Source organism: Coenobita brevimanus, chromosome 6 (genome assembly GCF_032717465.1).
Source record: "Coenobita brevimanus isolate Jiangsu-jjx chromosome 6, ASM3271746v2, whole genome shotgun sequence".
NCBI lineage: Eukaryota > Metazoa > Arthropoda > Malacostraca > Decapoda > Coenobitidae > Coenobita > Coenobita brevimanus.
In genome coordinates, this window is record NC_136959.1 from 55,038,911 (window position 1) to 55,063,290 (window position 24,380).

The 24,380-nt window shown below is 41.7% G+C and overlaps 1 protein-coding gene across 1 annotated transcript in view; it reads left to right on the forward strand.

Moving 5' to 3' along the window:
- Positions 1–24,380, forward strand: part of Bmcp (uncoupling protein Bmcp mitochondrial) — a 70,992-nt gene that overhangs the window by 19,314 nt on the left and 27,298 nt on the right. The window contains exon 3 of the mRNA XM_080272324.1: positions 17,341–17,491. Coding sequence (XP_080128450.1) covers positions 17,341–17,491 — 151 coding nt within the window. The remainder of the gene's footprint in view (positions 1–17,340; positions 17,492–24,380) is intronic.

Genomic DNA, 24,380 nt, shown 5'->3' on the forward strand with positions numbered 1-24,380 from the left:
GAGAGTGGAAATAGCTTGGATTTTTCACTATTACACCGTCTACATTTCCATTAGGTTTGGACTTAATTTTGTACTGTGTGTGGGTTTCCTCAACCCTTTCAGCCCTGTGCCGTAACTTGTTTTACTGGTATTTCTAGACGATTTTACTCAGTTTAGGGGAGACTTTCTAACTTGAGGGGTCAGACAGCTTACCGTAACCCCTACAGTACGAGAGGTAATTCCGATGTAAGATAAGGTCTTCCCAAGATAGCAGAAATACAATTAAAATGACGTCCTGTGGCTGAAGGGGTTAATTTACAAAGGTGGTCGTAGTCTTTGTACTTGAAATAAGTTAACTGAACCAAACTATTTATGGTTCAGGGTCGAGATGAGCGTGTTTTTTTTATAGCCCGGTTGTGTGGCGCTGTTGGAAGGTAGACCGGATAGTACAGCGACGCGGGAAAAAAAGAAAAATGGCACAGTACTGCAGTGGCAAAGAAATAGGGTAATTGGGAATGCAGTGGTAGAATATAGATTGAAATACTTTGGTTAAGTAGTGAGAGAGGTAGTGGTTAAGTAACTGACATTGTGTTTGCAAGACGGTGTGTTGAAGGATTTCTCATTAATTTTTTTTTTTCCTTTGTCCTATTGTCGCCAGCCTGTTCCTCCTCTTTTACTTATATTTACTCATATTTCAGCGTGTTTACTCGTTTCCTCCTATACTTGTGTCCTCATCCATATTCTCCTTTTTCCTCCATTATTCTGTCCACATCAACATTTTTCAGCCTGAGGTTGCATTTTTCGTTTTAACATTGCTCAGTGTGGATTTTTTTTTTTTTTTTTCGTAGAATATACTTTCCAAACTAAAAAGGTGACATACAGCTTCCATTCCTCCTCTTACCTCTTGGGGCTCTCCTGTACGGAATAAAAGTTTGGTAATAGCATGAATAAACTACTTACATGTCATCTTGGTGAAATGGTTAGTTCCTGCATGACCCTCTCTCTTCCTTTCTCAGTTTCTCCACCCGTACCCTCACTCTTTTCCTTGCATCTTTTTTACTCTTCTCACATCTTTCATCTCATCCCCTCCCCTCCGCCTCCCATCTCTTCTTCCCACCCTCTCATCCTTTCTTAGCCCATCTCCTTTCTACCTCATGGTCCTCTTCTTTCTGCTCCTCCCAGTCCCCATTCTTGTGAAGTGTAATGTGTCTGGAATGAGCTTTACCGCCATTCTCATCGCGGCACTGCACTTTACGCAACAGCAGAAAGTCCAACCCCACAGTGTTATTGATCTTTCACCTGAGAATGTCTGGATTTTCATCCTTTTGCAGTCTTTTTCACGGAGCTTAGAGGCAGCCCAGGTCAGTAATGCAACTCTACATCCTCTCCAAAGCACGTCTTCATGACCAGCATCATAGTTTTAATCTGTTGTTAACTTTCAAGATAGAGAACACACAGTTTTAACCAGTTTCACCCTCCGTTCTCACAATAGATCTCTTCTTTTTCACCTCTCCCATATCCTTGTTTCCTCCTCCAAATCCCTCCATATTCTTGGGTTTCCTATTCCACCTCCCTCCATTTTCTTGTCCTGTTCCACATCCCTCCATTTCTTTGTCCTCTTCCACCTCCCTCCATTTCTTGTCCTCTTGCACATCCCTTCATCTTCTTGGGATTCTTCTTCCACCTCCTTCCGTTTTCCTGAATGTCTTCTTCCACCTCCCTACATTTGGATGTGTTTCCTCTTCGATTTCCCTCCATTTTCTCGTGTTTCCACTTCCCCCCTCCTCCCCCTGCTTTCCTCCCCGTAATACCGGCCAAAACTAGTTCAGCAGCTTCTAGAATCTCTCTCTCTCTCTCTCTCTCTCTCTCTCTCTCTCTCTCTCTCTCTCTCTCTCTCTTTCTCTCTTTCATTATCTTCTGTCATAAATTTCCCCCTTCATTTCGCTCACCTCTGGCTTGCGTCCCCCCCAACCCCAGTCAGTGTTGCTTTCCTCTCCTCCTTCCCTTGTTTTTCATGCTCTCCCCTCGTCTCCTCCCCGCATGTTTTGCATCCACCACCCGCCAGGTTTCAGGTTAACCCCATCCCCTCTTCCTCTTGCTTCTCCCTCCCTCCTCTTGTGGTTCGTCTCCTTCCCCCTCTGGCTTTTCCCCCTCATTTCCCCCGTATCTTCCCTAATCTGTCATCTCCCCCGATTTGCACGCCTCCCCGTCTTGCTCCACCCCCTCTTCCACCAGGTTGATGTTCTTGCAGACGACTGAGGTGATCGATTACCGTAATTAGGAGAGCATTATGCCATTGTTTGCATTCTTTTTTTAGAATCGTTTATTAGAGATTATACTTGTATACTGGATTGTGTATCTCCTTATTCTTAACATAAAGGTGTTTTTATTTTTTTCGTGCGGATTAATTTCCAAGGGGATGTGGTGGGTGAGGGAGAGCCATCCTCATGTCTGTCTTCTTCTCTTACACGTTCGTTAGATTTTTAGGGTATTTTCATCCCTACAGAAAATCTCCTTCTGGGTGAATAAGTATATATTACACACACACAGTACAGGGTATATGTATTATATACCGTATATATTATATATAATACCGGTATTTATATGTTGTTTGTTTTATATATAATATTATGTATATATAATTCTTTACAGGACCTGCCTCTTCCCCTTCCGCCTCTCTCTCTCCTCCTCCTCCTCCCTTCTCCTCCTCCTCCTCCTCCTCCCTGCTCCTCCTCCTCCTCCTCCTCCTTTAGTGGCTGACACTGGTGTTATCCAAAGGTTGATATGCTGACGGCAAATGTGAACGTTGCAGAATTAACCAGAGCCGTTGCTACCCACACATCTTGAACCATGTGGCTCGGTCATATATTAAAGTCCGTTCGTCTCTCCTGCCTCTGTTTCATCACTGGACTCATAATCGCCTGAATATAACGCAGTAGACTTTGGTATATAAAATAATTTGTGAGTGATCATATGCACTTTTCAGCGTCTTAGAAAAATTATTAAAGAGGACACGTAGTTAGACTGAATGGGACTTTTTGCGCTATGTACCGGTATTTCCTGTATGGGATAAAATGTGGTGGGTAACGTAGATTCCGAGTTTCTGTAGGCGGTACGGTTGTGGTACTGGATAAAGTGACACCGAGAAGCAGTTCTTTTTATTATTAGTGCTAATTAGTATTTTTAGGAAAAAGTTGTAACAATGTGTAAAACTGTGCGACCTTTAGATCCAGATTCTGTGTTCATACTTGCCTTCAGTAGCAGAATTCCTTCCACGTAAAGCACTGTTTAGTAATAGTAACTCTACTGCAAGAAAAGCGCTTGCTTCATACGGTCCCTGAGTAAGCAACAACCGGTAGGTCAAAACATACTGATCCAGATATTGTCAGTCGTAGTCAAAGCTCAGTTCAGCTGAAACAGCTTTTGGGGGTCCAAGTCCTAGGTAGTTCTCAAGGCCAAGAATTTAATTTTCGTTTATCATGCTGCCATCAGACGACTTTGTTCAACTGAGGGGAGACTTTCCTAACCTGAGAATTTAGTGATTAGCCTTCAATAACCCCTTAGCTAGCTAGTGATCCAAAGTTCAGTCAGGTCATCTGATGGCAACAAGAATAAAATAAAAAATACGTATAGACTTGAAGGAATGAAGCTGCTAACTCAAAGTATTGTAAGGTATTAAAAAAAAAAATGTTTTGAAAGTAAATTGTTAAGAAATGAAAGACGGGAGGGAGGATTGAATTATTACACGAAACCGGTATCCGGTGGCGAAAAGGTCATTCCCACCGACATGACCTTTACCGTGAAACCCCGGCACCCGGATTTTATGGATCTTCTCAGCGGGCGTGTGTGGGTTTGATGGATTTATTGGGACGCGTGTTGATGGCTGGGTGGGTTACTGAGTGCTATTGTGTGCTGGTTTGATTTATGTATTTGTATGTGTATGTAGTTCTGTGCATTTTTTATTTGTATGGACGTAGTGTGTACGTTGTAGCCCATGTATATGTACTTATGGACTGGTATGTAATCTTACGAACATCTGATTTATGTAGTAGCCTATATAAACTCCGTTTCTACTCGTGTTCGCATCTGACATGTGTGAGTGTATAGTTTTGTGGACGCATCTGATATAGTTTTGTGTTGTCCATAATTCTTTCACGTCATTTAGGTAGACTAACTTATAGGCAGTCTCGTTATTCTGATGAATAATATCAAACGAATGGAATCTGTTCGTTATTTTTACAGGAGAATTGTTGGGCTGCTGTTGTTAGCTGGTTTATGTGTGTATGCATGTAGTCTTTGCGCGTTTGATATACCGGTTTAAGGCCACGACATCCAGAGGTAGGGTCTCATTACCCTAGTCGGTTCGCATTTAGAACTAAAATTGGAACTTGCACTTGTAAACTCGAGTATTACGTATCGATGTCAGGTTGAATGTCTCTTGCGTGCTTTCCTTGTCAGAAACCCGCTGGTCAGTAGTTCCTGTACAGACTTGCTAGTTTCAGAGCGTAAATGAGCTATTGATAAATTAATCGGAAATAATCAAGCGCGTCGGAACCTCTCTTAGTTATTTTTGTAATTCGGATGTTTATAAAACTTATTAGCAACAACTGTGCAATCGTGGTCAATAATTATGTGATTAACATGTCTTGCTTTCGTTATTTATGAAGGAAACTGCCAGCTCATTTGATCATTAACTCTCTCAAGGTCGGAGCACCTCTTAATATTCTATTTCAGCTTATGCCAGACGATTTATGAAGGCGAGAGTGAGCAGTGGGAGCCTGTTAGTTGATACTGTCAACGTTAGCCCTCTCATGCTTGAATAATGCCAGTAGTCCAATAGTCTATTCCAGCCAGCGCCAGAGTATTTGATACAGCTGAGAGTGAGTCATAACGCACCTGAGAATTGTCTAATTGATGGTGGAAGTTGCAGTGCATACCTTAGGAAGTAATGTTTGTATGTGTCTTTGTGTGTGCTCATGCAGTAAAGCTTGGGTGTGTCCTTATGTATGTACTGTATATTTCTTCGATTTGAACAGTTCACAGCATTAATGCAAAGACAAATAATGAAAGACGGCGTAGCTAGATCTTATAAGGTGTTGACATGGTTTCAGGACTGTAAATGAACTATATACTGTTCCCCTAACTTGACCCTGATTTTCCTCCTTTTGCAGCATATTTCACGTTGCTCAGTGGCAGAAAAATACACAACAGCAGCTCAACGTCCTTTCCATAGCATTTCTACGTGACATGCATCATATTCTAGTGCTAACATATTCTTACAACTCGGCATTCATGATGGGCAATGACAATTGTAGGCCTTCAGTGTAAAAAGAGTATAATTATGCCAACTGTACTCAGCAGCAGAAGAGCGGCAGGGCTGGTGATCCACACTGCCCTGAGGATAATGGTTTAGATGAGTTTGAATATGTGGGTTGCAATGTAGTTATGTTGGATTGGCTAGGTGTTGATTACTACTGAAGACTAACGTCTTATTGATCCAAACAGCTGCATGGATGATTGTTCTGGATGAGGAGGTTGAGGCAGTTTAATGAGATCATTGTATGTTTTGACGTTATTTGGATTATCTTGGTCTTGAGGGCATTAGTAATGAGGACTGATGTAGATGAGGTTGAGGCAGTTTAAAATAATCATGTATTGTGACGTTTTGATTGGATTGGCTAGCTGTTGAGGTGAAGGCAGTTTAATGTAATTGTTTTATATTGTGAGGTGCTGATTGGATTAGTTGGCGGTTGGTGTGATTTATAATGAAGGCTGTGATTGTGTTGGAAGGTGTGACGTGTCTGGTGGCTGTCTGGCGCCTGTTTGGCTTCACCTACGTATCTTCCTCGTCTCCCCCTTCCCCCAACTAGCCTTCCATTCCTCCTCTCCCGGCAGACCTTCCCCCAACTAGCCTTCCATTCCTCCTCTCCCGGCAGACCTTCCCCTTCACCCTTGCCACCTAACGTTCCTCTCCTCCCCTCCCATCTAACTTTCCCCTCTCCCTTCCCACCTGACGTTACTCCTCTCCCTTCCAACCTGACCATTCTCTTCTCCCACATAACCACCAGTCATTTCATCTCTCCCATTGCACCCCTTTCGCACATTTCCCAATATCTCTCTCTCCATTACACACACACACACACACACACACACACACACACACACACACACACACACACACACACACACACACAGCTTTTATTAATAATTCAGTAACCCTCTTATCAGTGTCACCCATCTATTCATAACCTATCCCCACCCCACACACCCACGTCCATTTGCTTTTAACTCCCCTCCACCTTTTTCACCACGAGAAATGTCGTCCTGCCCCAACATATTAAAGCTTACCCACCCAAATCAGACCATATCCCACCCACCTATCCACAGCCTCTCCCCTCGTACCCACCCTCTGTCTCCCCCTTACCACCCACCCAGTCTCTCTTTCCCCCATACTCACTTGCTCACCCTACCATTGCCATCCCCGACCATCTGCTCTCATACCTCCACCATGTCAGCTACTGTTCACTCACACACACAGGCACACGCTGTCACCCATCGCCACCTTTTCCCACCTACCCTCATGCTTTCATCCTCTCATCCTTTGTCACATCTTCACGCTAACCCATCCAACCCAATATTACACCCTTGCATCCATTCAGCATGTCTCCTACGTACAGTCGCACTCGTCCCCCTCCCGCCACTCTAACGCTACCCCATGTATGTCACTCCCTCCCACCTGCCCTCATACTGTCACCCTCCCACCCACTCTCACACCATCGCATCGTCGCCCTACCGCCTCTCCCAAATACTCGCCTACTTTCATCCCCACCCTCCCACCCAACTTCCGTTCTTCTCCTGTCCACTCGTCTTTTTTCCCTCTCCCCTCACTCGTCCTTCCCCCTCCTCCCCACTCATCCTTCCTCCCTTTCCTCCCCACTCATCCTTCCTCCCTCTCCTCCCCACTCATCCTTCCTCCCTCTCCTCCCCATTCATCCTTCCTCCCTCTCCTCCCCATTCATCCTTCCTTCCTTTCTTTCCCACTCGTCCATACTCTGTCTTGTTCCCTCTTATTTCCTTTACTGCCCACTCATACCTGCTCATCCTCCCACTCCCACCCACGGCCATTGCAGGCTTATCCATTCGCGCATTCACTGGTGATGCATATATGATTGTATCCTGTACGACCTGATAGCAGGGTTGTTGACAGGCAGATAATGCTGTCAGATGTAAATGAAAATAGATAAGGATTTTAAAAAGTTTAGTGATGTGGATGAAGTAAGGTTCAGCACTGTCGCTTATTTTGTCATTCTTGTTACCGATTGACGACTTTGTTACGGCATGGGAGAGCTATTTTTGAAAAGGAATCCAAAGTCTTCATTAATTCCTGTTCGATTTATTATCACAGTAAGGCTATATTCAGCAAGGGAATGCACTCGTGGTGAAGGAGTGGATAATATAAACTCGTAATCAGATATGACTGTTAAAGAATATATTGACATGCACAATAATGGATAACATAAATTGATAAGGTGATCAATAGGTAGGCCACATAGAATGTCAGATAAGCATGTGTAGAGGAGATAGACTGTTAGATACTCAATTACTCTGAATTATAGAAGAGACTGAAATGTCAGCGGTGGAGTGTGTTCGTGAGCTAAAGTGCTGGTGCATGCATATAACAGTGTGTGTCTGCACACGCGTACTCTGTGTTTAGAAACAGTTTGCAGTTGAGGTGTGGCGCCGTCGGGGTGTGCTTCATATGTGTACAAGTGGCAATGGCAGAGAAAGAGAGAGAGAGAGAGAGAGAGAGAAAGTTGCTGACTTGCTGGAATCCCAAATGTGTGCGTGTTTTGTGGCAATGTAAGTACAGTAGGTATTTCATGTGAGTGTAGGAATGTTCGTAAGTATGCACATAGGATAGGTATGTGGAGGAGCAACGAATGCGGTACAGCCTAAAAGATATGGGTGTTCATGGAAGTTCTGTATCACACTATTGTGAGTACCAATGTAGGCATAAGATTGAAAGGCTGGCAGTCATAATATTAAGACTTGTAGGCAGTGTCGCCCCCCCCAAAAAAAAAAAAAATAAAAATAAATAAATAATAATAATCTTATCACCTTGAGACCTGTGTTAAGAGTGAAACATGTTTGGCTTCTCTTCCTCGTTGCAAACGTGTAAGCTAATCACATCAAAGGCTTAGAACTGTTCCTTCATACTCTGAAGAATAGGGCAATGATTGCTTTAAATCCTTCAGCCAAAGGACGTAATTTTTTATATTTTGTTCGCTACTGCTGTTAAACTACAGCACTTAAGTTTGAGAGTTCTCTTAGTGGCGAATGGGTTAGTGAAGGCTGTATCTATCTCCTTTAGTCCCATATAGCCTATCTCTTCTGAACTGGCGATAGTAAGAGTTAAATTGAAAAGTACTTTGCCTCATCCCATTCTTACTTGGGAGAAACTTCAGAGTGGAATATAGAATGAACGGACTTTGCCATAAATTATTAGTTGGTCATGTGAGTAGGGATGAAGGGTAAGAGGTCATGAGGATATTGCACTACGGCAAAATTGAGAGTGTAGGTCACTGGCTACTTTCCAAAACCTTACCTAGTAACACTTATGGTCTCCTTGTGCTTTTTTTCCTCCTCTCATCCTCCTTTAAAGCTACCGTATTTTGTGTTGGGTTCTTAGCGGAGTGAAATACCGGTAGTGTAGCATTAGCCGGAATAAAATTCCTAGGTGATCATATGCCTGATAAAGGAGTGAATTATTTATTTTTGTAACTTTTACGTAGCTTTTACCATCCATTAGGGCCATCCGTCCCTCATTTGTGTACTCATCCATACTTTTAATTTATTTTTTTTCCCTCCCTCGTAATTGCTGTTTACGTTTGTTTTAACACTTGCCTTCGTTTTCATTGATGGTGCCGCATAGAACTTCGTATGTCATTTATTCGGGCATCCTTTCGTCTCTGTTTAGTTGCTGGTTTGTTTCTTGTCTTAGAAGAGTAGAAATATTTAGGGAAGTAAAAGTGGGAAGTGAGCAGAAAGTATCGATGGAAGAAAGCTGCAGTATGGATTGTTCGAGGGAGAGGAGGAAATAATGGGTAATATAGATAGACTTACAGGAAGCAATTTCTAGGCGATCCCATGGGAATCAGGGTGTTAGTCTCCTACCGGTCATACCGGTCGGGGACATAAAGTTTGCACGGTTCCGTCAGTACGTCAGTCAGTTTCGTGTCCGCTCTGTAACATCAACGTGCATGGACAGATTTTGTTGTAACTTCACACAGTTGTTCCTCATATTATGACAGTGTGTCGCGCGCAACAACCAGCCATCTACTCCCAAGGTGAAGGTCACTCTTAGGGCTCAAACAAGGTCGAGTGCCGTCATACTTAACAGCTTTCATACCCACATTGTATACACAGTACATATGTATGGTTACCATCCGGTAATAGGCTTTGTATTGCATTACTATACTTCATTCACTTGTTGAAGTTTGTATCCTATAGCAGTTGTGGCATAAGGTTGGATGTAAATTTTTCTTCCTGGTACGTGAAGAAGAATGAAAAGTAAAGGGAATAAGTGCTGTCATGTGGGGAGGGGGGGGGGGTGATGGACACAGTAGAGCTGAGCCCAGAGGAGGATAGCCGCTGGGACATATGGAGGGAGTGGGGGGAGTTGGAGGTAAGCTTCTCCCACAGCTGGCCGCCTGACTACGGCTGTTGCCGCTTCTCCACCTTACACGTTTCTCGCCACGTGATGCATACTGTACACCTCACGATTGTCGATTCAGACTGAGATTGATTGTGCATGGACTGTAAAGTGCATAAGTGTGTGTGTGTGTGTGTGTGTGTGTGTGTGTGTGTGTGTGTGTGTGTGTGTGTTTACAGAACGGAAAACCAATTTTAATGGAGAAATATACAATGTGTTATGAAGGAGAAATCTAAATAAAACATAACTTGGTGGCGTACTGAACATTTGCATCATAATGATGGAAAACCATTGGTACAAAACATCCATTAAATCTCTACTGACTCTGGAGCGAAGTTGTTTTTATTATATTAACACGGTTATGGCGAATGTAATGGGCATACCGGCTGATTACAGACTTGGTCGGTTCGGCCCCAATATCGATTCAGCCCTGTAATTTGTTGCCACGCCGACATATTGTCTTCTCATTAATTTATAACTATTTGTCTGATTTACGACAGACGTGGAAGCAGAATCAGGTATTCAATAATCTTGTCTGTGAGAGAAATGCACATAAATAATACATGCATATTGTTATGTCCGTGAGATGGAGCCGAGATTCTGGAGGCTTGAAGGATGGATGGATACGAGGATACATGTATGTCTCATTTCATTACATAAGTGGTTGCTGTTGATAGATCTCTCGTTTTGTACTTTTTTTGGCCTTGGACCCTATCCCACGCCGTCTGTAGTTGTGAATGAGAGTCATGATGGTTGTTTTGCTTCCCTACTCTACTAATTATCTGTAGTGTTGAAAAAACGGATCTCGAAATATTTTTTGGATCATAATTTTACACACACAGTCTCTCTCTCTCTCTCTCTCTCTCTCTCTCTCTCTCTCTCTCTATATATATATATATATTCTGTAATTGTTGCCTGAATGCTTACAAGGATTATTGTTATAGATTCCTTTTAAACAACTGGTTTACCAATCTGAATTATTATTATTTTTACGGAGGCTGATTTTAATTAGATTTCAGTTCATTTTTGTTGCAAATTACATGTTCATCAGAAAATATAGCGTGTGGCAGAAAGAGCATAGAACCTCCATGTTCTAGCCTTTTGGCCCGGGACATTCCCCTCCAATCTGTCAACCGAATATCACTGTAATTTGACTGACATGGAGTTTCGGTATGATAACGGGTTGCTCCCAGCGTCACATATCTCCATCCCCTCAGCCCGAGGATGCCATATTTTTATTCATGACGGTAGTTACCTTTGGAAAGAACAAGTTTTGCAGGTTATAAACTTTAGAGCAAGGGGGGGAGGATCATTTGCTATAAGAGGCCTTTGCTAAATACAATAAAATCGTCATCAGCTGTCACGAGTGAAATGAAATGAATGTCATCAGATCCAAGGGTCTACTTCGTAACCTTGACGTTTAGAGCAACGGCATGATAGGGAATTCTTTTCATCCTCTCTTATCTCCTTATTCTTGTTTACCTGTCTGGCACGGATGTGGCCATGTGTCAACCACCACGTGCTTGTATTTTGAAGTTAGGGCATCGTCACGCTGGGGCAGGAATAGGACACACTCTCTTGTAGATTGTCTTTTTTCTGTGTAAAAGTTTGAAGAAGAAAATCGCGTTTCAGTAGACCACGTTCTGGGCGTAAGGTTCATCAGTTTGTCATTAAGAAACGGAATTCCATGAACTTGGTCTGATTAAACGGTTTGTTCGTACTCCAGTTTTTACCTCACAGTCCACGATAAAATGTAATTTACATCAGAATATGTTCGATTCAAACTTCCGTGTGACGAGGTCCTTCCAGGTAGTCCTTATGTAAATTAGGTTTTTTTTCCAAAATGTCAGCAGTTTCCATACAGTTGGTACAGTCATTTGAGGGAACTGGCAGATCAGCATTATGGGTAGCGATGGAAATTTATTGCACTTGTTTTTTATCAGTAGCTAAACGGAACTGCAAAAAAAGGCGATAACTTGCTGTGTGCGGGAGTTTGTCAGATTAGATGGGAAAATTTTCATGACTCTAATGAGGAGATAGACTGAAGGGTAACTTTTCATGTAGATATTAAAATTGGAAGGGAAGATTTTCATGATCATAAAGTGAGTAGATATACTGGTAGATGAGATATTACGGTAATGTAATTACTGTTGGTTACCTCATCAGTTACAGACCATCCTTCCCAGTGGGAATATATTCGACTCACGAAAATATAAAAGTTATTTTGCTGAAAGAGCTACCTTGTTCTTTTGAATCGGGTGACATTGTTTATTGTTACATCCAGACGATTTTATTCAGCGTAACGTAAGGCAGCTTAGTACTGAAAGGATTGAAGGCAGAATCAAACCTTTCACTCTGGGGTTCACCTACATAAAAAAAAAAAAAAAAAAAATCGCCTGGCGGTGGCAGGAATAAAACTACGTCACCTTGTTGTAGGATGAAGGCGATTTGCTTCGATAGTGGGAACTCTGCCAGGGAAAATGTTAACCTTTTGACTGCGACGTCTTATTTTATTGTAGTCATTACAAGACGATTCGATTTTGCATATGAAAGATCAGACTAATATATATATCTCAGGAAACATTCGTAGTAGGGGATTAGATGTGCCCTTTATTGAACCATTGGATTGAAATTAATAAAATCGTCTGGTGGCTGGAGCAGTAAAATGAAACGTAGGTAATACATCCGTTTTAGAAGCACTGTAGTGATAGGTAAGTATACATAACTCCAGTTAGTGAAGATAGTAAAAAACAGTAATAGATGTGGAGGCCATTCACCATATGAAGTTTAGTTGTAGTATCATAGGAAGAATATAATTCTAGAAAATTGGCAAAGAAAGAGCATGGTTGTATGGAAGCCATGGAAAAAGGAAGAAAGGGGCAGTCAGAACAGACGTGAGCATACAAGGCTGCAGTATGAATCAAAACGAATATGTAAATAGAAGAGAGAGTACGGCATGCAAACTGGCAGGCACCATTATCACTTGCCTCGGCTGCCAAGTGGGGCTTCGCTTGCAAGTTCTTCCACGCGAGACACGATTTGGAGACTTACCCACGTGAGGCACCAGATTTGAAGACTTACACTTTTATGATTGTGGTTATTACAGATGTTAACAATGTACTGTTACTATAAATTCTATCACAGCTGTAACGCATGTTTAGCTACTAATCATTTTAGTTTTTTATTACCGATTTTAGCTCGTTACTACAGATTTTAGCTCTTTAGTTACATTTGAACTCGTCGCTACAAATCATAGTTCTTTTTACAGTTATTGTTGGCTGTAGCTACCGGCATTTCTTGTTACCACGGTGCTCAGCCCTTTTACCTTTACTACAGATATACAGTTTGTCGTTTCTACAAATTTATCCCAGTACTATTACCGAAAAATTTATCGTTTCACACTTAACCGGTACAGCAGATTTAGTCTTTCCATTTTTTTTTTTTTTTTCGTACTTAGTAAAAGTCGTACTCCTACAGTTCATTAGGGGTCTTTACAGAGTGTACAAATATTAGGTCTGTTGTTGTGTAGAGTTAATGTTAGATGCTTTAAATTATTGCTGGTATTAAATGGATTAGTCTTATTTAATTTGTTCATTAATTTTTGGTGGTTGGAGTTCCAAGTTATATCTAATGGATATTGTATTTTCCAGTTTACTCTCGGCTCAGGTTTTTCATTATACTGTAGGCATGCTTACCAGATCGTTGTAAGTAGATCAGTTTTAGAGTACCGAGCCAAAAGTTTCTGGTAATAGTGGTGGTGGTTGTCCTGGATTGGAATGTGTGGCGACGCTTGGCTTTTTTTTTTTTTTTTTTTTTTTTTTTTTTTTTGAGGGGGGGGTGTTATACTTAGACTCAATACTTGTAAGTAGATGCGTTTCAGAGTAATGAATCAAAAGTTCATGGTAATGGTGATTGTGATTGTTGTGGATTGGAATGTAGTGATGGTGACGCCTGGCGTGTTGTTTGTCACGTGATTGGCTTGCCGTCCACTCTTAATTTGTCTCGACCTCTTCGTGACTTTGGAGCTACAAGTTACCCCTCTCGTAAGAATTTGGAGTTATGCTGTACGTCTTGTATTAACACATGGTACAAGTTATCGGAGTTGGAATTGTGCGCTATAAAATATCACGGGGTAATTAGTCCTAATTATATTTGCCTCTTGCTGAATACTTTGAGGTACTGGGTAGGCATGCAGTGTTGAAAAAATAAAGTGGATTGATGAATACTGAGAAGTGTAAGTGCTGAAAGCAAAGTAACTGGTTATTGCGTGTTAGGGAGAAAAAAAAAAAATGTACCGGGTATGTGTATTAACAAGAAGTTAAGCATCAGTATTGGACCTAATTAAAGCAGCTTCAGTAAGCCGGCTTAAAAATAGTATGATGCGAGTGATGAGTCAAAGCCCCACGTGTGTGGGGGATGCGCATGTTGGAACAGTAGGAGTTACGTCACAAAGAATGTAGCCCGTATTATCCATTTTAACAAAAACATTGGCTTGTATTTTCCTTGACATAGAGGAGATTTTGTAACACGTAAATTCCGTTGATTCGTATTTTACCTGGCGTAGAAGATTCTTTTTCTCTCTGGCGTTAGGGAAATTTTGGAACACTTTTTTCATGGTTTGGTTTGTTTCTTCATGGCGTAGGGGACAGTGGATATTTCCTAACATAATTTTTCGCATTTTAGTTCTTGTTTTCATTGGTTTGGTTGACAAAATATTGCGTAACTTCTCATATAACCCCTGACCCTCAGCCGGATGATGTTTTATGTGGACATAGAGTTGATTGTCAGTACCTCAGGAAAGAATATAAATTTAGGGGTGAAAACTTGCCAGGTGGGCTTGTAAAATTTAGAACTGGTGTTATATATATATATATATATATATATATATATATATATATATATATATATATATATATATATTGTCGGCATGTACATACTTTAGACATGGTTAATACCAGGTAACATTTTAGGATATACAGAGGGACAACACAAAATTGTATCAGGTTGCAGTTGGTGTAACGAATACTGAATTTAGCGACAATGCGACTCACTCTCATAACAACGTGAAATCAAGTCATTCTTGTGCGAAATTAAAACTGTTGCGTTCACGGTCGGCTGATGAATTTTTTGATAATTTTTAACTTTATTGATTTTTGACAACGGGTCTGTCTTTCGCCTGTCCGGCGAGAGCAAGATAGTAGCGTAATTGTTCTGAAGAGAAAAACATTCAGAACATTTTAACTGAAGATTATTGCATTTATCACAGCGTACAATAACGTGGGGAGGCTGTCGAGGTGCGACAAAGAAAAAATCACGGGAAGTTCCACTGTTTTCTTTTATCAAGCTGTGTCCTTGAACATTAGGTAAGAAATGGGTGTTATCCTCTTCTGATGGTTTCGTGGATGACTTGGTAGTGGAGATTTCATAAAAAGGGATTTCGCAAGAGTAGTCAGAAAGCCTGTTTGTTCACGTGATTACCACATGTTAGCTTACAGACTCCCATACCCCACCTACTCCCGTACCCCCCCCCTCTCTCTCTCTCTCTCTCTCTCTCTCTCTCTCTCTCTCTCTCTCAATATTGTTAGTTATTCTTCCCCATCCCATTATCCCTTATTTTTATATCCCCCTTTTGCGACTGCTCGTTCTCGTCCCCTCTGTTCAATTTTTACTTATTTTTTCCATTGTCTCGTGAAGTTGTCGGGCAGTGTAATATACTGTAATACCCTGTCCATTGTTATTATCACGATGGTAGTGTACATATAATTTAGAGAAATGACACCAGCAGGTGCATACGCCTTAAGTGACTAACAAGGAAGGCACCAACACATAAAATTGTAAACACTAAGTACAAGCAAAATTTTATGTGACTGATAAGGAGTGCAGCCAAGCATTCACTCAGAATACGACCCAACAGTAAGTATACAATCCAGGTCCCCTTTTCACTTGTAGATGCTGTCCTTTTACAAGATAATGGATGCAGTTTTCGGACATTTATGATCAGTTCCCTGTCGTAAGATGTGTATTCCGGATAAGGACAAAGAATGGATAGTGTATAATCTTCACAAGTTTCTTTCGCTGTGCAAAAACAATCTTGGTGAGAGGAAAATTGTGTTTGGTTTAAATGATGTTCTAACTGAAAGGGCAAAGAAAGGAGAGTTAAGAAAATTCCCATCAGTAGTTCTTCCTGTCAATATGAAAAAGGTGTGATGGGGAATTGATTGTAAATATGTTCAATAATCCTACTCTTAAGGTGGAATACATTGTATTTCAGTTGTAGGTGAAAATTCAGGTAAAGAAATCCAGCCTAAAGGTCTCCTGGTCATCCCGGGAATTTAATCCAGGGGCATCTCAAGTACAGGCCAAATATGCATCCATGGACACCACTGCCCCTCCCTGCCCCTTATGTACTTTACATAGAATGTCAGATACAGCAGTGAGACTCATAATAACAGATTAATTGGAGAAAAAGGTAAATAAGATATCCAGTAGTTCATTTTAGATGTCCTGTAGAGACCCGCTGTACCGGACCAAAGGTTAGTGTTCAGTACAGTAGTCAATGAGAAATGGTCCAGTACGGTAGGTATCCCATGTAGGACAATGTATAAGACGTCAGGAAATTGATTCTGTATGGGTTTTGGCCAGTGTTCCTTGATGTGTAATAAATCAATAAGCAATACAGAACTAATATTGTTCCTCATTTCATTTGATAATAATGAAAAGAGGAGGAAATACGGCAAGAAAAGTTTTTTATTTACCATGTGACGGTCCTCCATTTTGTCTTCCTTGCTTTAATTTGTTCTCTTCCATTTCTGGATTATTCACCATTGGCATCCCATCTCCCTCCTGATATTTGTACCCCTGTACACTCCCTCTCCATTTTCCTTCTTCATCCCTCCTCCCCCTTGCTTGTGTTAATGTTGCAGCTACAGCTGTGAAGAGTATTCAGAGTCAGTACCATTTTAATTTCAGATGCTCGCCAATCTTATTACTTAAATATTTAAACTTTCACCATTTTTAATATTAAATTTTCCATTTTCATGGCCATCATTGATGTGAATTGATAGTACAGTAGGTGCTGTCAAAGAATGTTGATGCATACATGGTACTAACATTTTTCATGAAACAGAGCGGATAGTGCATCAACCCAGGATAAATATTTGTTCATAGCTTAAAAAAATCGAACAGTCTGTGCTTGTTTGCAATCACTATCAACATTCTCATTGCAAATTTAATCTCTGCAATGAAAATAAGATTTTTTTGAGCCCCACATCAGTGGGATTGAGTGACAGCATTGCACCACAGCATAATGTACTGGTAATCTAATTCAGTTCATAGCCTCTTGAATCAGGTTACACGTTTTTCTTTTCATGCTTTCGCCAGATGATTTTATTGAGCCTTGTGGAAACGTCTTGTAATGAAGGAGTATTGAAAGTTATAACACTCATCTCCAGTTCAAAAAGCTTTTCCAAAGCCAAATAGGATTGTCTGGAGATGACAGAAATAAAATGAAAATGTCATCTGAGTGAAGGGGTCAAGCATATTTATTAATCAAGCTTTTGTTTAGTCTCATCAACTTGCCTATCTGCATATATATACTGTTGTTTTTTGCAGATCAGTCTGACTAACTGCTTTCATTTTCTTGTCCCCAGGAACATTTCCAATTGACACAACCAAGACCCGGTTGCAGATACAAGGCGGGCGATGTAATGCTGGAGAAGTTGTTAGCCAGAGGTACCGGGGTATGCTCCATGCCTTACTTAGGATTTCACATGAGGAAGGAATCCGAGCACTTTATTTTGGGTAAGGGTGCATTAAGGTGGGAGAGAGGGATAGGGAAACAAATAAGCAGTCCTTCTGTTAAGTGGTGTATTATTTATTCTTGTTGCAAAGGAAAAGGAGTAAAAGAAGTATGTGGTATCATAGGGGCATTTGTCTTCTTAGTGTAATAGGAAAAATATATGGTAGGATACTGGTACTTATAGACAGAGTTAGGGAAATAACAGAGGAATTAGTTGGAGAAGAACAAGGAGGCTTTAGGAAGGGAAGAGGATGTGTTGATCAGATATTCATTCTTAGATCATTAATGTAAAACTTTCTAGAGAAGAGAAAGAAGTTGTATGCAGCCTTCATGGATTTGGAGAAAGCATATGACAGGATGGATAGACAAGGATTGTGGAAAGTATTAAGAATATATGGAGTAGATGGGAAGTTGTTGAATGCCATGAAGAGTATGTATGAGGTGCTAAGGCTGCAGTGGGTGTGGATTGTGAACTGAGTGAATTTTTCTAATTGAAGGTTGGATTGAAACAGGGATGTGTCATGTCTCCATGGTTGTTCAATCTGTGTGTGGATGGGGTTATAAAAGGGATACAAGGTAGGGCATTGGATGTTGGAGTGACCCTAATGAGAGAGGGCAGTGTTTGGAAACTCCCTGTACTGTTGTTTGCAGATGATACTGTGTTGTTAAGTGAAGTCCAGCGGGAGCTGCATGGCTCGGTGGATGAGTTTAGGAGAGTATGTAAGAAATGGAATCTAAAGGTGAATGTAGGGAAGAGTAAAGTCATGGTCTTTGAGAGAACTGAAGTCAGTGAATGTACAGTGGTGTTGGATGAGGAGGAAATGGAAAATGTGAGTGCATTTAATTACATGGGTAGTGTGATGGGTATGGATGGAAGTTTAGAGGATGAAGTGCTTGAAAGGGTACAACAAGAAAGAAAGGTTGCTGGTTTCTTGAAAGCAGTGATAAGAAACAGGGAAGTGAGCATGGAAGTGAAAAAGTTACTACATGACAGTATTGTGATACCAACTCTAACGTATGGAAGTGAAGCTTGGACCCTGCTGGAGGGACAAAAGTCAAGAGTGAGAGCAGTGGAAATGATTTATTTGAGAGGATCATGTGGAGTCACATGGAGAGACAGGCTGACAAATGAAGAAGTGAAGGAGCATTGTGGTGTGGATGTGGATGTGATAGGAAGTGTTAGGAGAAACCCATTTAGGTGGTTTGGTCATGTGGAGAGGATGGAGAGTGAGAGACTGATGAGGAGAGTGTATGTGAGTGTGGTGAAGGGGGGGAGAGGGAGGGGGGGCCAAGGATGAGATGAAGGGATGGATTGGAGAAGTATATGGGAGAGGGGGGTGTGAGCTGGGAGCAGGGCGGTGATGTGGTGGGGGACAGGGCGACATGGAGGCGATTTGTTTGTGGCCACCCCTTACGGGATTAAAGCGTCTGGCAGTAGATAGATAGATAGTTACTACTGTGCCAGACTTATTTTACTATGCTAGTGAAACCTCTGTAGTAGAAGGGTTGAGGAGGACTATACCTATGCTTGCTACTCTTTCTGGTAGTACAGTAGTAGTAGTAGTAGTTGTTCCCTAAGCAGTCTGGCCGAACAGCCTTGAGTCCCTAAAGAAGGCCACAACCGAGACTGGGCTTTCCCACAGAGCTGTCAATTTATGTTTTGTTGGAACAGGCAATTGTGTGCAATGCAGTCTTCCATAATGTGCATAATAGTTTGGGGTGCTGTGTTGCGTCCTGGTTAGGCATCAACGATGGAGTTGTCCAGTCCCTTCTGATAACTTATGAAGGCTGGATGATGCCCACATCTCATTCAGGCCAAGTGGACCCTGTCCTCACGAGGGAGGTAGGATTCAGAAGGGTGGATATCAGGAGGCAGTGCATGCAGCTGTGTGTTGTCTATGAGTGACTGAATATAGCAGCGAATGATTTGGGCATGTATATGCTTCAGGAATCTGGTTTTAGGTGGGCGAGGGGGGAAATGAAAGTATTTGTGTATTATTGTGTGCTGGTGTTAGTTTTGATATACTTGATGTGTGTGGATGTGCTGCCATTTAGTGTAGTGGATGGTGTGGGTTTGTGAAGGGTGCAGCAAGAATTTGTGTGCCCCTGTGTCTCATTCTGGTTCCTTCCCATGCCGCGTACAGTACAGTATTGATAAATAGGGATTGGATCGTGAGAAAAATTGAATGCCCTTCCCATGATAAGACATAAACAGTGAAAGAGAGGTATGACTGTAGGTATGAGGAGTGTTAAAAAAGTGAAATTGCATAGAAGATAAGTACAATACTTTGTGCTGACATGTTATGAAGCTAAAGTTTATTTGTAGGGTTAGTCAGGTTTGGAATTTAATTCAGATTGAAAGGGGTTTCTGTTAAGAAAGTCTCATTGCAGATGTCAGAGGAATAACTAGAAAGTTTTGTCCATACTGATAGTTTAATCCAACCTTTTATAAACAGTACCTGTAGATAGATACCAAATAGATAGATAGATACTGTAGATAGATATGGGAAAAATATCTCTGTATATCTTTGCATCTTAAAAAAAGAGGTGGGAGGAGGAGTATGGAATTTGTCTTCGTACATCATTAGGAATGTGAACTGATAATACTGTACAAAAGTCATGTTTGTTGCAGAAGCTAACTTATGTGAACATCATAAGAAAAAAATCAAATTGAGTCAAGAGATGCTTAATTGTTGATGGTCAACCATACAGTCAGAAGGTGTGTGTGTGTGTGTGTGTTGTGTGTGTGCATGCGTGCATGCATGCGTGTGTATGTATGTATGTGTGGAGAGGAGGGGGATGGCTTCAACTAGTGGGGTTTTCACTTTCTGGCCACCAGGGGGGAGGGGGTGTGGAGCACCTGCCAGGCCTAACTCTGCAATTACTGTAGATAATATAGTGTGATTGATTTCATTTTAAAGCTCTCGTTGGATACTGTTATGTCTCTGTGTGAATCACTCTACCACAACTCAAATCATATACCAAATGAAATTTATTGAATTTGCAAATCGTCTCAGTTCAAGTGAGGTTTATCTTCCTTGAATCAGTACTGTAAATTGTAACCGATGTTCATCAGCAACTTGCAGTTGGAACTGTAGTTGTTGCTTGTTGTCATCTTGCCATTGTACCCTTCGACTAGAGTTACAATCCATTCTGCATTGTCATTCGTCACACGAATTCCTGCAGCGATCTCCTGTGCCATAATGTAATCATCAGTGCTGGGCCAGGACTCTGGATCTTCTTCTAGGAATGATTTCCTGAGTCATATCATGTCTAAGAATTTGTGGTAAGCTTGAGTTGTGAGATCTCCAAGAGTAACTTTCCCCTATGGAGCTGGAAAGCATTTGAGAGGGTCATTGCTACGCTGTTTGGTCTTCATGCCTGTGACGATCCCACCCTTTTCTTACACGGATAATTCAAGGTTGAAAAGCGCTAGAGGGATCACCTTTCCATACAGGTACCAAAGATGAGCTCTAAGTTTCATCTCCACGGCTTCATGGACACACACCCTGGCGTTCAGTGCAGTAAACCACGCCCTCTTGTAGACTGTGACGCTGAAGAGTCATCTCCCTCAAGACTTCCCTCTCCTTCTTGGTGAGCTTGAACTGGCTATGAAAGAGCCAGACTTTGATGGAATAGATGACTTTTGACATGCATCGGGCATGATGCAGGGGACCTGGTGCTTTGAAACCGATTTTCTTCCCCTCAGTCTCTTGGATGCCAAGAAACAGAAGGACAAATTCCAAAAACTCACAGTAATGGTCCCGGATTGTTCCTTTCTTGAGTATGCCAAGAGCAAAGAGTACCAGTTCCTTTCTTTCTTTCTCTGGGATGTTTTCACTACCAGCAGGTTTATATTTGGTGTGATCAACGTGTGACCAAAAATTACGGAACCGCTTGAACAGCGGAAATTCAGAGCCGGAAGTGGCAACAAAGTATACTCGAAAGGCAGTTCCATATACCAGTTCCATGATGTGGTGTGTACAAGTACTTTCTTGGGTTTCTGCTCAAGGAGCACACATGCCCCACTTTGATGTCCAGTGTTAGAAACTGTAATGTTGAAACACATTTTGACCATTTGATGTGCGGTTATCCATCGCTCAAGCTCAGCTACAATAGCTGCAGCCTGGGCCTCTCCACTCCCAGCTGGAATCTTGGAAACACTGAGTAGCTGGATAGTGTCCTTGTTTGAGATGAGAATGGGCTGTCAGTCCACAGTTTCATTGCCTCTGAGGTCATCAAGCAGCTGAACGACAAACAGGCCTTTAGAGGAAAAACTTTTCTTGATCGTGAGAGCAGCCACTGACTGGTCTCTCTCTCTGTACCGCTTGACACTGGACCGGCAGGTGGTGTACTCTGACATGCTGTGGCCAAGGATTTTGAACATCTCTGCAAGGATGTATGGGGCATTGCCATCTCAGACATTCATTCTGTTAAGAGAAGCAGCGGCGCCAGCACTCATGGCTGACTTTGACATGTGCAGTCGTTTGGGAGGCGATGTACTTGTACTGGGCTCACCACCGTCAATGCTGCCAGCTTTGCTTGTGTCTTCAGTACTGGAGGAAGAGGACTCCAGTTGGCCTGTAATGGTCGCCTCGGTTGCCCGACGAGCGATGCATTCTCTGTACTTTTCATACTTTTATCTCCTTTATATGGCAGCCTGCTCCTGTTGAATCAGAGTGAGGTTGACACCTGCCATGGACCCTCTGCATCCTTGTTCATGCTGGGCCTTTAGGAATTCCTTGTCCTTGACAATGCTCATGATGTTGAGAGCACTTTCATGGGCAATGTCGAACAGATTCTTTATCAACAATCTGAAGTACTGTACTCTTCATTTTTCAGCTGTTGTCTGCCATGCCTCTCGGAGCTCATTGTTATGTTTTGCAACATTGCGTGGAGCTTCTGTAACTTCTTCATCGAAGAGTCTATCCTTTTCATGGTGATACAGGCACATCATAAAATTCTTCGGCTTGAATCACGACTTGTCGGACAGCTTCTGCCACAGGCATCTTTTGGTTCAGGTGGAGATGGAGGAAAGTAGAGAGAACTTCTCCATTTGAAGGCAGTTTAGCACCAATTAGCTTATCCTGCCAGCGCTCCAACATGTATGGAGGCTCCCGCTTCTTCAGTTTCAGTGTCTGTCTATCTGTCCGTCTATTGCCAGACACCTTAATCCCATAAGGGGTGGCCACAAACATATTGCCTCCATGTCGCCCTGTCCCCCACCATTTCATTGCCCTGCTTACAACTCACACCGCCGTCTCTCATACCTCTCCACTCCATCCCTCCATCTCATCTTTGGCCTCCCCTCCCTCCCCCCCCTCCACCTCACTCACATACACTCTCCTCATCAGTCTCTTACTCTCCATCTTCTCCACATGGCCAAACTACCTCAGTGTGTTTCTCCTAACACTTCCTATCATATCCATGTCCACACCACAACGCTCCTTCACTTCCTCATTCGTCAGTCTCTGTCTCCATGTGACTCCACATGCTCCCCTCAAATAACTCATTTCCACTGCCCTCATTCTTGACTTCTGTCTCTCCAGCAAGGTCCAAGCTTCACTTTCATATGTTAGACTTGGTATCACAATACTGTCATGTAGTAACTTTTTCACTTCCATGCCCACTTCCCCCTTTATCACTGTTTTCAAGGAACCAGCAACCTTTCTTCCATGTGTACCTTTTCAGACACTTCATCCTCTAAACTTCCATCCTTACTCATGACACTACCCAAGTACTTAAACACACTCACAATGTACGATTCACAATAATTATTCACTTACTGCAAGACTTGAGAAAAAATTATTAGGTATAATCACCAATATGCAATGTCATAACACGGATCCCATACACATTTCGTCAGCTTGTCTGGCCGATCAATGTTTCTTTGCTTGAACACTGTAGACATGCACATAGACAGCCAGGACATTCCAACAAGACTGAATAGCTGTTGTGCGATTTCTTCGGGTACCATGTTGATTCATTACAACTTGAGCTGGGGAGCTCGGAGTTTTCGCAGTTGACGAAGAGAGTGTTTGTAATAGGTTAATGATCATTACAGGGGATAATTATGGTCATGCAGTGCATGTAGCAGGCCAGTTTAAGAGTGGCATGTAATATCCAATTAAATCCTTAAAAAGATACCAATCACATTATATTATGTACAGTAGTTGACCTGTCAGGCATTCCCCTCCCCCATGGCGGCCAAAATGTGAAAACCCCACTAGTTGAAGCCATCCCCTGTGCTTCCCTTAGGTTGAAAACGGACCAAAGTTTCCCACAGTAAACATTAAGAGCTTCTTTACAATTATGCTTATGTGATTCAATACCTAAAAATGCATGGTTTAGAAGTTACAATGAAATTTAATCAAAAATTTAGGAAATGCTGAAGCTTTAGCCTTGCTGCACAACCACTAAATAAATTTGTATTATGATAAAAATTTCTCATGTTACATAGTCTTCCTTAGAACAAAATGAGGGGTTAGGGGACTCAACTTTCAAACTTTCATTTATTAAGAACCATTAGAATATACCATGTATATATATATATACAGTATATGAGGCCCCACGTGCAAGAGCATACCTGCGCACCATTTTTTAAAAGTGGCAAAAATCGCGTTTAAAGTTTTTACAGTTTTGAAGAACGATACCTTAAAAACTATTATATGTAGGATAATGGTGTGTACATCATTTTAAAGCTGTTTGTCTCTACTTTATCCAGATACTTTTGAGTAAAGGTACTATTGATTTTACCCTCCCCCCCAAAAAAAAAAAAATCAACATTAACATACAATGCTGCTATTTTTATGCATAAACTAGTACCACAGACCAATAGCTAGTGAGTTCCTTTATGTTGTAAGATGAAGTTGAATGTCTGTGCCTGGTTAT